The sequence below is a fragment of the Octodon degus genome, unplaced genomic scaffold (genome assembly GCF_000260255.1).
Source record: "Octodon degus isolate 3935 unplaced genomic scaffold, OctDeg1.0 scaffold00004, whole genome shotgun sequence".
NCBI lineage: Eukaryota > Metazoa > Chordata > Mammalia > Rodentia > Octodontidae > Octodon > Octodon degus.
Genome location: NW_004524580.1, coordinates 30,540,685 through 30,553,017, shown reverse-complemented (window position 1 = coordinate 30,553,017; position 12,333 = coordinate 30,540,685). Strand labels below are relative to the sequence as shown.

General features: G+C 43.9%; 1 protein-coding gene across 5 annotated transcripts in view; it reads left to right on the top strand.

Annotated features, from left to right (window-relative positions):
* Window positions 1-12,333, top strand: part of Igf1 (insulin like growth factor 1) — an 84,217-nt gene that overhangs the window by 55,392 nt on the left and 16,492 nt on the right. For all 5 annotated transcript variants that reach the window (XM_023716921.1, XM_023716928.1, XM_004623847.2 and 2 more), the window contains exon 3: window positions 11,253-11,434. In XM_023716921.1, the coding sequence (XP_023572689.1) occupies window positions 11,253-11,434 (182 nt within the window). The remainder of the gene's footprint in view (window positions 1-11,252; window positions 11,435-12,333) is intronic.

The following is a 12,333-nucleotide window of genomic DNA, read 5'->3' as shown; positions in this document are numbered from 1 at the left end:
GGATGAAATGAAGATGAGAACACGGTTTATCTTGGGATCTGGTTGTGCGTGCTCTCTCTCTCTCTCTCTCTCTCTCTCTCTCTCTCTCTCTCTCTTGCTCTCACTCTCGCTCTCTCTCGCTCGCTCACTCGCTCCTCATTCATTCAACTCAGGAAAATAACACTGGGGGACAGACCGAAATAAGCACAATGTCTGAAAGCTCACAGATTCATCAATTCCCTGACAATAACTACTAAACCTCTTCAGTTGGCCTTGACTTTGGTATAACGCCCAAAGATGCAGGAAACCCTAAAAGCAATAATTTGAGGAAAGCACTTAAGATCTCTTGGACATATTTAAGCAATCAAATACTAAGGCATAAAGAGAAATTATATCATCAAAATTCCACAGAAAGATGCAATAACAACCTGATTAATCCAGATTTGATCCATTTTTCATAAATAATATATAATCAACTGAAAATGAACCATTTGGTCTTAGTACGTGTGTTCGCTTAGTATTCTGATGAACAATGATCACAACTTATTTGAGAACCTCTTGTACAGATTTTTAAACTTGAGAAACTTCAGCAATAATTTATTTTCCCAAAGAAGAGGAAGGTGTTGGGAAAACTATGCTTATAATCTTCATCCAACTCTGTCCTCTGGGCACATGTTGGGTCTCAATAACAGAGCTGGCCTCCCTGGAAGCCCATTCATTTTATCAGAGATAAGATGACATCTAGGTGTAGCTGGGCACGTCATCTGCTCCCCTACAGGGAAGGGGACATCCTCAAAGACTGCATGCCATTGGCCCACACCAAGGAAAAGAGTCAGGTAAAACACCGGGCGTCAGTAAGGGCTAAGAGGTTACGTATTGAGGTCAACAACACTACCAGCCTTCCTTGGGCAGAGACGGTTGCTGACTTCACCTTCTGACGATGGAGCTTTCAGGAAAAGGCCTTGTGAAAGATTTCTGAGGTGCCCTCTATGCTAATTCTCTTCTGCAAGCACCTGGAGCCACAGAAGCAGTTCCTCTTTCTTTAACATCATGATTTTCAACCGGAAATGCTGCTGGAACAGCTCCCACAAATGACTTTCCAGAGGCTCCTTCCCGTCCTTCCCAGATAGTGACTACACCTACCTGGCGCTTCCTCCGTGGTCCCCTTAGATTCTCTCCTCACCTCCCCTAGCACAAGTTAATCTCCAAAGTGGACATTTTCCTCAACCAAACCCATACTGACCCCAAATTTCCTTAAAGGCAGCCTATATATCTTGCTCAATCTGGACAAAGAGGAAACTCCTGGTTTACCTATCCACCCCATCCTCACCGTTGTACATCCCTATGTCATATGCATACATTATTGATTCAAAATGTGAGTGGCATAACCATCCAAAAAGAGTCATGATTTCAGAAAAAGTGTTGGCTAGGGTCCAGTGGTCTGGTGGTCTGGGTGGGAAAACTGAATCTCAGAAGGGCTGGGTGACTTAGGTTGCTGTTTCTAATACCCCATGTAACCTTCCTTCTGGCCTTTCTTCCTGTCCCCTCTTAGCCTATGGCACCTTGTGAGGTGCTGTAGATATGTTCCCCAAGACCTTTCAACCCAGAAAAGGGTATCTCACACCACACAACCAGCACTCAGGGACACACAGACAGTTACTGACATCGTCTAACACCCAGTCATCTCCTCCTGCCTTTCCTGTCTCCCTGGGTTCAAGCTGTCACCCACTCTGGCAGCCTCCTCCCTACACAGTGCCAGGGGCATCTCTGCCACCCCGGAGGCTGCCTTCCAAGGGTTCTCTCCCTGGTGCCACCCTCCCTGCACTTGCCTTCAGGCAGGCCAGACTTCCCTGGCAGCCCTCGTCCCTTCACTTGCCATCCTGACCCTGTCACACCCGCCACTGGGAAAACATCCAGCAGTGCCTGAGCAAAACAAAGAGGCCCGGGTGAGGAGGCCGATGGGGAACTGAGCAACCGAGAACACAGGGCAGATGCCAGGCGGCAAAGAGAAGTGATAGGCTCTGCAGTGAAACTAAAAATAAAGAGAATGTGCTTTAATACCCCCTGGCTGATTCATCTTTCTGTGGCACCAGAGAGCAGGGTGGTGCCCAGTGGGCATGAATGCTGTATGTTTTGCCTGCCAGGTCTCAATTCTCACATCTGAAAGAGTCCACAAACAGGAACAGCGCGGGCAGAGGAGATAACGTGGGTGGCACGGCTTCAATCTCCAGGCTGGAGCCAGACTCTGCTTCTAATTCTTGTCACAGTCTTTCTCTAGGAAAAAAACAAGAAGGACACAATAGAAGTTCACAAACCTGATTCCTCAGGTACCCTTTCTTATGCTTTCTTGTGTGGTCTGCACCTTGTCTGGGCCTGAGGACTGGATGGAGAGGCGGCTGAGAGGGCCTGGTGACACCATGTCCTTGCCAACTGCTTGTTCCCAAAGCAGATTTGGTAGGAAGGGAGCCCCAGCTTTTGATCATTCGAGGAAGGGGACTCACCTCTAATTCCCAGCCTGCCGTGAGCCTAAGTGGGATGAGGTTCTGCCCCGCACTCACCAGCAGGGAAAAAGAACATCAGTGCTGTCAACAGCAGGCAGGAAAGGAAAAAGAACACATGGAGAAAGGGAAACGGCACGGAGGGAGGAGAGAAACATCTTCTCTGGTGAAAGGGAGCCGTGGATACTGCCATCCACATCAGACCTTGCACTCTGACTAGGAATCAGATGGGTGGACACGCACACAGCAAAACCACCGATGTCAACCAGTGGGTTATCTGGGAGAAAGCAAAGGGAACAAGGAGGCAAAATAAGCTCGAATGGCCTTTTCTTGTTGGGCCTGACTAGAGGATCCATTCTCATAAATTTGAGCCATGTGGAGGGAAATGGATACACTCGAGACCACAGCATGAAGTGAAATAAATCAGACATGGTGTTAAGTGAATTAAATATCATGTTATTGCTCTTACATGAGAAACCTCAAGCATAAATAAATGAAAGAACAGAGCAAAAGGCAGGTCATAGGAAATGGGGAGGTAAATATTTTGTAAATGGAAAGAGACCAAGAGATGGAGAAAAAAGAGGCAGGGAAGGAGATGAAAAATAATAATTAGGATGTTCTCTGTCCATGTACCACCTCCCCAGGACTGGATCCATGATGCACTGCCAATCAGTACCAGTAAGAATAAATCAGTAAGGTCCATTCTCACAGAGCATCTAGATTAAAACTACTCAAAGCAGTCTATGCAGTGTAAAATTGGAGTATCCTTTCAAGGCCTGGCTATTCATTTCTTTTAATGGAGACTAGCCCTCTTTTATATAGAAAAGCCATCTGTTCTAGTCACACTTCAGAGTGAAAGCAATGTATTTTAAGGGTTAGGAAGATACTTGCCCAGCTAGCTCTGTGAAGCAATGCAAGTTCATAATACAAATAGCCACCATGGATGTAGTTTTCTATATGCTAAACATCGTAGAAAACACTCTATACCCACTCTCAGTTCACCTTGCCAACACTTCGAGGAAGTACTCTTCTCATGCTCATTTTACATTGCAAGAATCTGGGTCTTAGAAAAGTTCATGCTGTGGAGCATCAAAGGTGAACGAATAGCCCAGGTGCAGCAGAATCAGTTTAACAACAACCCACAACCGTCAGACCAACTGGTGCAGCAGAATCTGGACCTGCCTACCTCCAGAACCTGTGCTTCTACCCATTCTGTATCCTGTCCCATCACTGTGCGACAGATGTCAGATGTCACAGGAGATCTTACTTGAACTCCATAGGAGTAGGCTCTAAATTAGAGAAGCAACATAAACTAGAAAATGGTAGCAACTTAGACAGCTGGTCCCACGGAAATAATTCCGATATAAAAATGATCTCTTGGCATTTGATTAGCTTTCACCTTAGATGCTGATAAACCAAACCATTCCCGTAGGACACCATTTCTGTGCAGCAAAGCATTTCTCTTGCCAAAGTATAATTTTGTTGGCTACATCTGTCTCCTCCAAGCCCTGGAATCAGACCTAAGCTCGTAAATTGTGCTGTCCTGGCAAGACACTCATCCTCCAGGGCATTGTATCGGCTAAAGTAATACATCACGTTGCTTCCCACTCTGTCGGCCCATTTCTCCAAAGAGCTCTAAAACAGTGCTATTTCTGCTTTGGATCTCCAGTTGCTCTTGCTCCCAGGCCTTGGGCTCTAGCTGCCCGGCCTCACAATCCCAAGCCAGCTGAGCAGTAGCACCCTTTTCACACCTGCCCTTGAGTCAGATGTCCAAAAGAAGAAAGGCTCTCAGAAAGGAGGCAGTCACTGAGGGCACGGCTCTGTTCCCCTTGGACACAGGAACACAGCATTTACAGATTGGGTAACAGGAAGACTTTGGTCATTGGGGTTAGGGATTTGGTAGCTAAGAAAGAGTTGCTGAGTGGCAGGGGTGGTGGCTGGTCATGTAGGGTCATGATTCCTAGAAAAGATGACCTCGTCCAATTGAGAAGTAGTGGGAGCAGCAAACACTGCCAATTAAAAATTAACACAGGCCAAAAGTGAAATCGATGCCTAAATTTGATAGGTTTTCAAGAAAAGTTTATGACACACAGTTCATAGAATGGAACATTTTCTCACTGTTCAATTTTACAGATGCCAAAGGTCAATCTTACTTGGAAAGATTCTTCCACAGAAAAGCAGAAATACATAAGGTCCACTAGCAAAGCATGAGTTTACAGACAGATAGATACCTAGATAGATAGATAGATAGATAGATAGATAGATAGATAGATAGATAGATGCATACATGCATACATACAAACAAACATACATACATACATACATACATAATACAAAGAGATAGAGATGATAGAGAGAGATAGAGATAAAAAGACAGAGATACAGAGATGGTGGACGTGTGTGTGTGTATGTGTGAGTGTGTCACTTCTTGAAAAAACAATCCTAAATTCAAGATTTTTGATATAAGCTCTGATACTGACAGTAATTCACATCAATCCGTGACATATGTTTGTATGTATATGTATATGTATATGAAACCACAATATTCTAAAAATATAAAGAAGTGACCAGTAGTCAAAGCTTCTTTCCTTATCTTTACTACACATAGCCATAAATATTTCTAGGATTGCTTCAAGTAAAATGTGTGACTTGTATTTTTTAAAAATTTTAAGTACAATAGTGACTCCCAAAAGTTTTAAATTAAGCACAAATCCTACGAATTCAGGTAAAATCAGTCACTCAGTGTATTCCAGGTTGAGTCTGGAAAGTTGTTCAGTCATAATATTCCTGATATTAGAAGTCTGGTTTTTCCACGTGAACCTACCCCTCCAGTGTAACAGAGACTGGACAGTGACTTCCTTTTCCACAGATGCAAATTCATACGCTAAAAGTCAGAGTTGGGAATGTAGATCAGTAGAATAACATATGCTTAACCAGCACAAGGACCTAGTTTTAGCATTCAGAACCAAAATAATAATAATAATAATAATAATAATAAATAAATAAATAAATGGAAAATTCCAAACTTACTGCCATTCGGCACAGCTTTCTTACTAGTTGTCCACACAGAATTGTGTCACTTGCATAAATCTTTATTAGATAAGGGTTCCTGCAGCACACTGTCCCTGAGACAGCAGCCATTCCAACTTAGTCTAAGTCACCCTGGCATCTGGGCCCTGAAATCAGTCATTGATAGAAGACAGCAAATTTTCTGGCATCCACTGATATTAACTATGATCTTTAATTGGCCAATCAGTCAATCCTTGGTTCATCAAAGTTAAATGAAACTATCAGTTAATAATCCCACTCATGTTTTCTACCAAATATATAATTGAGAATTTTCTAGAAATAGCCTGCAAAATCTAACTTGAATTATCTTTTATTCTGCTTTCAAAAACATGATTGACTTTGGAAACTCTTCTGTTAGCAAATTTCTAGAGAACTTTATTCCTTGGAATCCAAAGAGTAACAAATATAGGCCTGCAAAACTAGACATAACCCTATTTGGAGAATGTTTGCATTTTTAAGTACTAAATATTGATTCTTCAAGGTTTCCTCTTTCTGATGACAGAAATAAAATAGTTAAAACAAAGCTTCCTCAGTATGCAAGAAGGGAAATTTGCAAGGAAATCATAGTGGAGGACAGTATCCCAAGTGCATTTCCAGGAGTAAATAACAAACACCCACTGATACAAGCACCAGCGAAAGGTAGTTTTACTGGTGATGAATGGCCAACTTTCTCAGCTAGCAATGATGATCCTGGGTAGTCTCAGCAATGGCAGAGAGCAACTTGAGTGCACCCACAACAAAGTGTGAGACCCAGCTAATTGGTGTGGTTCTGATGATGCCTTCATTCTGCCCAAACCCTTGTCCCTACAAGTTTGCCTGGAGGATTATTGAGCTGCTCCCCTGACCACGCATTATTTAAAGGGAAGTGCTGTTATTATGGAAGCCAGCTGTTTAACCATTGGAATCCTGTCTGTTGGCCAACTTTCAAGATGAAGCAGGGCACTGTACTAAACATTATGTCTACTCCTAGAGGAGCCAAAGTCTAGGTTAGGTGGTGGCCAATCTTTGGTCTGCGTGCTATGAAACCTCTGAAGCAAACCGACGGACAAAATCACTAGACAAAAATATACATTTTCAATGTTAAGACTATCACCAAGAAAAAAGTCAGTGGAATGTTCCGCATGCCTGTCCACACTAAGAGGGTATACAGACCCTTCAGGAAACCAGCCCAGCACAACTGTGGGACTGTGGCTCCCTGAAGAGGGGACTGCCCCCTCACCTGTCCTTTGGTGCTGCCTTGTGGAAGAACAATAAAAATGTTGTGAGCATCTTGAGAAACTCAAATAACAAGTAGAAAACAAGTTTTCATCTGCTAAATTTGGAAAAATGTGAACCTCTTTCCTGGAGACAATGTAAGCAGCTTCCAGCCCTACTGAATGGTCAGCCTATATCAATCTTTTCTTCCACCTCTTTATAGAAGTTTTGAAAAAGACGACACAAGAGCAGTCATCCACTGTGCTCAACACAGGAATCTGCTCAGAGGACCTCTGATGGGTGTTATACAGCCTTTATCTGACTGGCCCCTGCAGCAGGTCAGAGTCCAAAGCTTTTGGAAGAACAATGTCCTCCTGTTAACACTTTCAAGTTCAAATTGCTCAGTGTTTCCTCTTTCTGATAATAGAATTAAAATAGTTCCAGTAAGTCATCATTTTCTCCATTCTTCTACCAGTTCTGACTCTACTCATCAGAGCAGGATGACATAATAAATTTTTAAAGCTAAGGAGGGAGCAATTAGCCTGTTTCATTTATTAGTCAAAACGACTAAAATTAGCTGTAATTTACTGGTCATTGTACTAACTATCTTTCTCAAAATTTATACTGGTCAAGTGTTACATTGCTGTTCTAATAAAATAAAATACATGTTGTCAGGGCTTCTTGTTTGAAGTCATAGTAACAATTATTTTTATCTCTAAATAACAGCAAATACCAAGTTTCTCCAGGATAGTGCTGGTTCTGGGAAGAGAAGAAATAGGAGGCATTGGAGGATAATGGCAAAATTCTGACCTACAGTTGTAGTCTCCCAAGTGGTAAAAAATTGATGATTTTTTAAAAAATTGAATATCTTCATGCAGAACCAGAAATCAAGCTTCTGTGATACTTCAAAGGATGAAGTAAATTTGAAAAAGCAATAGGTAAACACTTGTTATACTCATCTATTCTGAGTAGAACACAGTAAGTCCATTGTAGACTTTCTGAACAGACAAAGACAAACATCTCTCTAGGATTGTGGTAGTTAAAGATAACTGGTAATTATCTTTATGGGAAGATCCAACTCTGTACACCCCTGCTTCAAAAAGAACCAGACATGGACATAAGAACAATATTCTCTGAGGAATAGTATGGAAAATTCCTAAACTTCTGGTTCAAAATTCATGAGTCTATGGACACAAGGAAAGCCCAGCTACTTTATAGATTGAACTGCCAACCCCTGAGCTCTTTAAGAGAGAGAAAGTTCCAGAGACAAGGTGGGGAATGCACTGTCCTTTCCTGCTGTGATGATCATCATTTCTGTTTTACAAGAGGAACTAGACCCACAGTGATGTATCTGGCTATTGATGGTTGCAAGAAAGACTTACACAACACACAGAAAGAGAAAAAGGCTCTGTGTTATTGAGTATGAAAGTTGGTGTCTTTCTCCTGGAACAGGCAGGGATCACTCAAACAGAATGAAGCTAGAGATGCTTAAAACGGAAACGTTAACTAGGTCCTATAATCCCAAAACCTATCCCTCTCCATTTTCAACCCAAATGCCTGAGTTTTGAAATCAGTTGTTTCTGAGTTGGCCAAGTTTGAAAGTTTCTGGATCCACTACTCCACCCCATCTCCAAATATCAAACTCGAGTTCCTCTTCCACAATCACAAAATGAATCCCAGTTATATCCCATTAAGAAGCAGAGAGTCTCAGCAAAGAGGAACCCGCAGGGGACTGCAGGGACAGTTACCATAAAAACCAGAGTCACCTTCTCTTTTCTCCCTACCCCAAGAGAAAAAGTCAAGTGGATCACTGCTCTTGACCAGCAGCCACTTAGCAGAGTATGTGAAAGTCCTTTGTGGACTACAAAGAACCATGCAAGCCCATTTGTGTCTCCCCCCAATTTATAGTCCCAGGAAAAGATTATAAAAACAAAGAAAAACAAAAAAAAATGTTTACATTGCTCAGGGGACCCGTGGAATCTCAGCTCACCAGGGCCTGGCCAAGGAGTCCACTTCTTCACCAGTCCTTCCCTCCTAGCAGGAGGAAGTGCTGCGGAGGCTCAGCTGGGGTCAGCTCCCGCCCCCCTAAGCCCCACGACCAGGAGGAGCCCACAGAGCCTGCTGTGAAGAGCAAAGCAGATCCTGCCCAGAGATCACAAATGAACCCTTACCACGTTACAACTGCTAGCTGCCCCCAGGATGACAATAAACCTACATTGCAGAGGAAGCGGCCACCAGGCTCCTGTGCCAAGCATCAGGAAAGCATTTTCTATCTTAGCGGATGCCACGGACAGTTGGCCCTTCCAGCAGTGAGGTAGTAGGCCATTCCCCTCTGGCCTGATTTCCCCCAGTGAGGAAGTACAAGGACTTAGACTTTCAAAACCCCATCCTTAAGCATGGGGTCATTATTATGCAAACAAAAGAAAGTTTTGTGTTTTTTTAATGTGATACTTTCTTAGGTTAAGAATTAAGATAGAGTATATGTTAAATCATTTATTGGATTTTTTATTGTTTTTTGCTTACAGTAATAATGACAGCATACATGGCCTGTGTGGAGCTGGTGCTCACTGCCTCTTCCCAGCCCCTTTCCGTGCCCTCCCTCTGCCTTCCTCCATCCCTTGTTCTCCTTCCCACTTGAGAAAGAGCCACCTCCCTGCTTCCTATTATCCATATTTTATTTTGCTCTTTATTTAGATTTGAGTTTCTCATGAAAGAGAAGCCACGTGATTTTTAAAAGCTGGGCGTCTGGCTTATTTCCCCCAACATTATGGTCTCAAGGCGCATCCATTTTCCTACACAGGACTGCAGCTGTCTTCCTGGCAAAACAGGGCTCCGTGCTGTATAAAGGCCACGCTGGCTGGCATCCACTCCTCTGCTGGCAGATCTGGACACTGCTACCAAGATTTAGCTACTTATGCGTTGCGCTGCTGTAACAGTGGACACACACGGATCCCTGTCATATGACGTTTTTAACTCTTTCAGGAAGATACCTAGAAAGGGACTCACTGGGTCCAGTGGAATTTGCAATTTTAGTTTTCTGAGAACTCTCCATACAGACCTCCACAGTGGGTCAATTCTGGGGATCAGTGGTTCACAAGTTTTCTTCCATGAATCCTGGAAATCAAGGGAGAAAACCTGGGTACCTCAGGTCCTGAAAGAGGTGTGGGAGATGAGGAGAGGCCAAGGTCTCAGCTCCTCAGCTTCACTGGAGACGGAGCAGCTTCACTATTGGTCTGTTTGATAAACTGGCATATTGGCCAAGACTGTGACCACAAGCTGACAAGCAACTCAGGTACAGATTAAATTCCATGCATGCCTATTCTGTGGTTGCTTTTAATACTAAAAGCAGGAAAACTGTGCCCTAACCACTCTCCACCAAAAAAAAAAAAAAAAAAAACCACTAAGCTAAAGGTACTTGCCAAGAGGTTCAAAGGATGTGAAGTGAAGATATCGTTGTTTTCTCTGGACAATCAGAGTCACAAAAAGGATGGACATTTATTTCTTATTCAACAAGAAAACAGAAAGGCTGCTCTGGTCTATCTAGGGTGGTGAGAGGAGGGGTTCTGTTCTGATGGTGCTGTTGTCTGTCCTAAGTTCTGAATCTTTTGCATGCAGTCAGCACTAACAGTTTCTTCATAGACCCTACAAGATCCAGGAAAACCCCAGAAAGGGCACTCAGAGGAAGCAAACAATATTTATTAGGGACCTACTATGTGCTAAGTGTTGTGCTGGGCACTCTTTAGACATTATTCCACTTTATCTTCAATTCTGATGAGCAAAGTATTATCGATCCTACTATACAAGTCGATAAACTGGTCCCTGGAGCACTTCAGGCTTTGCAGGAAGTAGGTCTGAGTTCGAATTGTGACCTCACCGCTTTCTGTATGAGTCACCTCAAGCAAATCATTCCCAACTCTGAGCCTCAGTTTCCACATTGGTAAAACGAGGAGCCCTTTCTAGACTTAAAACCTCTTTCCCCTTCAGTCTGATTCTACAGTGGAAGCAAGGAAGGAAGAAGGCAAACAACTGAGCTGCCGCAATGTAATGACTATGCATGTTTGCAGAAAAAGATTAAGGACCCCCAGTTTTCCCAGCATCATTTCTAGAGAATAGTGCTTTTCCTAACGTGTAACCTGATGAATGACCTAAATATTCTGAGATGATCACTAGCATATACATCTGCCAAGATATCACAGTGAGCCCTGTAAATAGGTGCAGTTATTAACTTTCCACTTTTAAATGAATAAAGAAGTAAGATAAAGGAAATTGAATGCATCCTTTTCTTTTAATGGGTAATCTTGATGGCCTCCCAACTAAGCTGATATATCTTTTTAAAAGGCAAAGATTGGGCATTGATAATGCTCCACTCAGGTTGCTGAGAACTTGAGAAAAAGAGGCCTGCGGATGTGTACAGAGCTGGTGTGGGGAGAGGACAGGGGCCGTAACTGGGTGACAAACAGTGAGGACCCAGGATGTACTCTAACTCCTGGCCGTTCTTTGCTTGATTTGCAGACAAGCCCACGGGGTACGGCTCCAGCAGTCGGAGGGCGCCGCAGACAGGCATCGTGGACGAGTGCTGCTTCCGGAGCTGCGACCTGCGGAGGCTGGAGATGTACTGTGCGCCCCTCAAGCCTGCCAAGTCGGCCCGCTCCGTCCGCGCCCAGCGCCACACTGACATGCCTAAGACGCAGAAGGTAAGCCCAGTGGGGGTCCAGCCGCAGGCCATCCTCTGCGTGTGGATGGCCGAGCAGAAATTCTGCTTCACATTCTCCTGGCAGATAGGTCTAAAGATTTTCTTTCCCACCAACAGGATGAATTATCCATCCATCCATCCACCTATCCATCTATCTATCCATCCACCACCCACCCATCCACCCACCTATGCATCCATCCATCCATCCACCCACGCACTCACCTATTCACCTATTCATCCACTCACCCACACATCCAGCCATCTATCCATCCATCCACCCATCCATCCATCTACTGATCCAACCATCCACTTACCCACCTATCCATTTACCCACCCATCCACCCACCCCTGCATCCATCCATCCATCTATTCTTTCACCCACCCACTCATCCATGCACCAACCCACTCACCCACTCATCCATTCACCTATCCATTCACTCAACCATCCATCCATCCACTCACCCACACATCCAGCCATCTATCCATCCATCCATCTATTGATCCACCCATCCACCTATCCACCTATCCATTTACCCACCCATGCATCCAGCCATCCATCCACCCACTCACCCACCCATCAATCCATCAATCCATCTACTCACCCACCCATACATCCACCCATCTATTCATCCACCCACACAGTCAGCCAGCCAGCCACTCAACTACTGAGCATGCAAAGTCTCCCTTCCATGGCTCTGGCTGACCTGAGCACTGGAGGACTGGGGCAAACATTGACTAATATGGGCTTTGGGCTTTGGTTTCAGACACAACTGCATTCCCTGCTGAGGTCTCTTGGCCCATAATATAACTTATCCAAGCCTCCACTTCACCAGTAAAATCAGGATAATGGTAATATCTCCCACAACAGAGTAGTCTCCAAACAAAGTAAACCAGTGCACA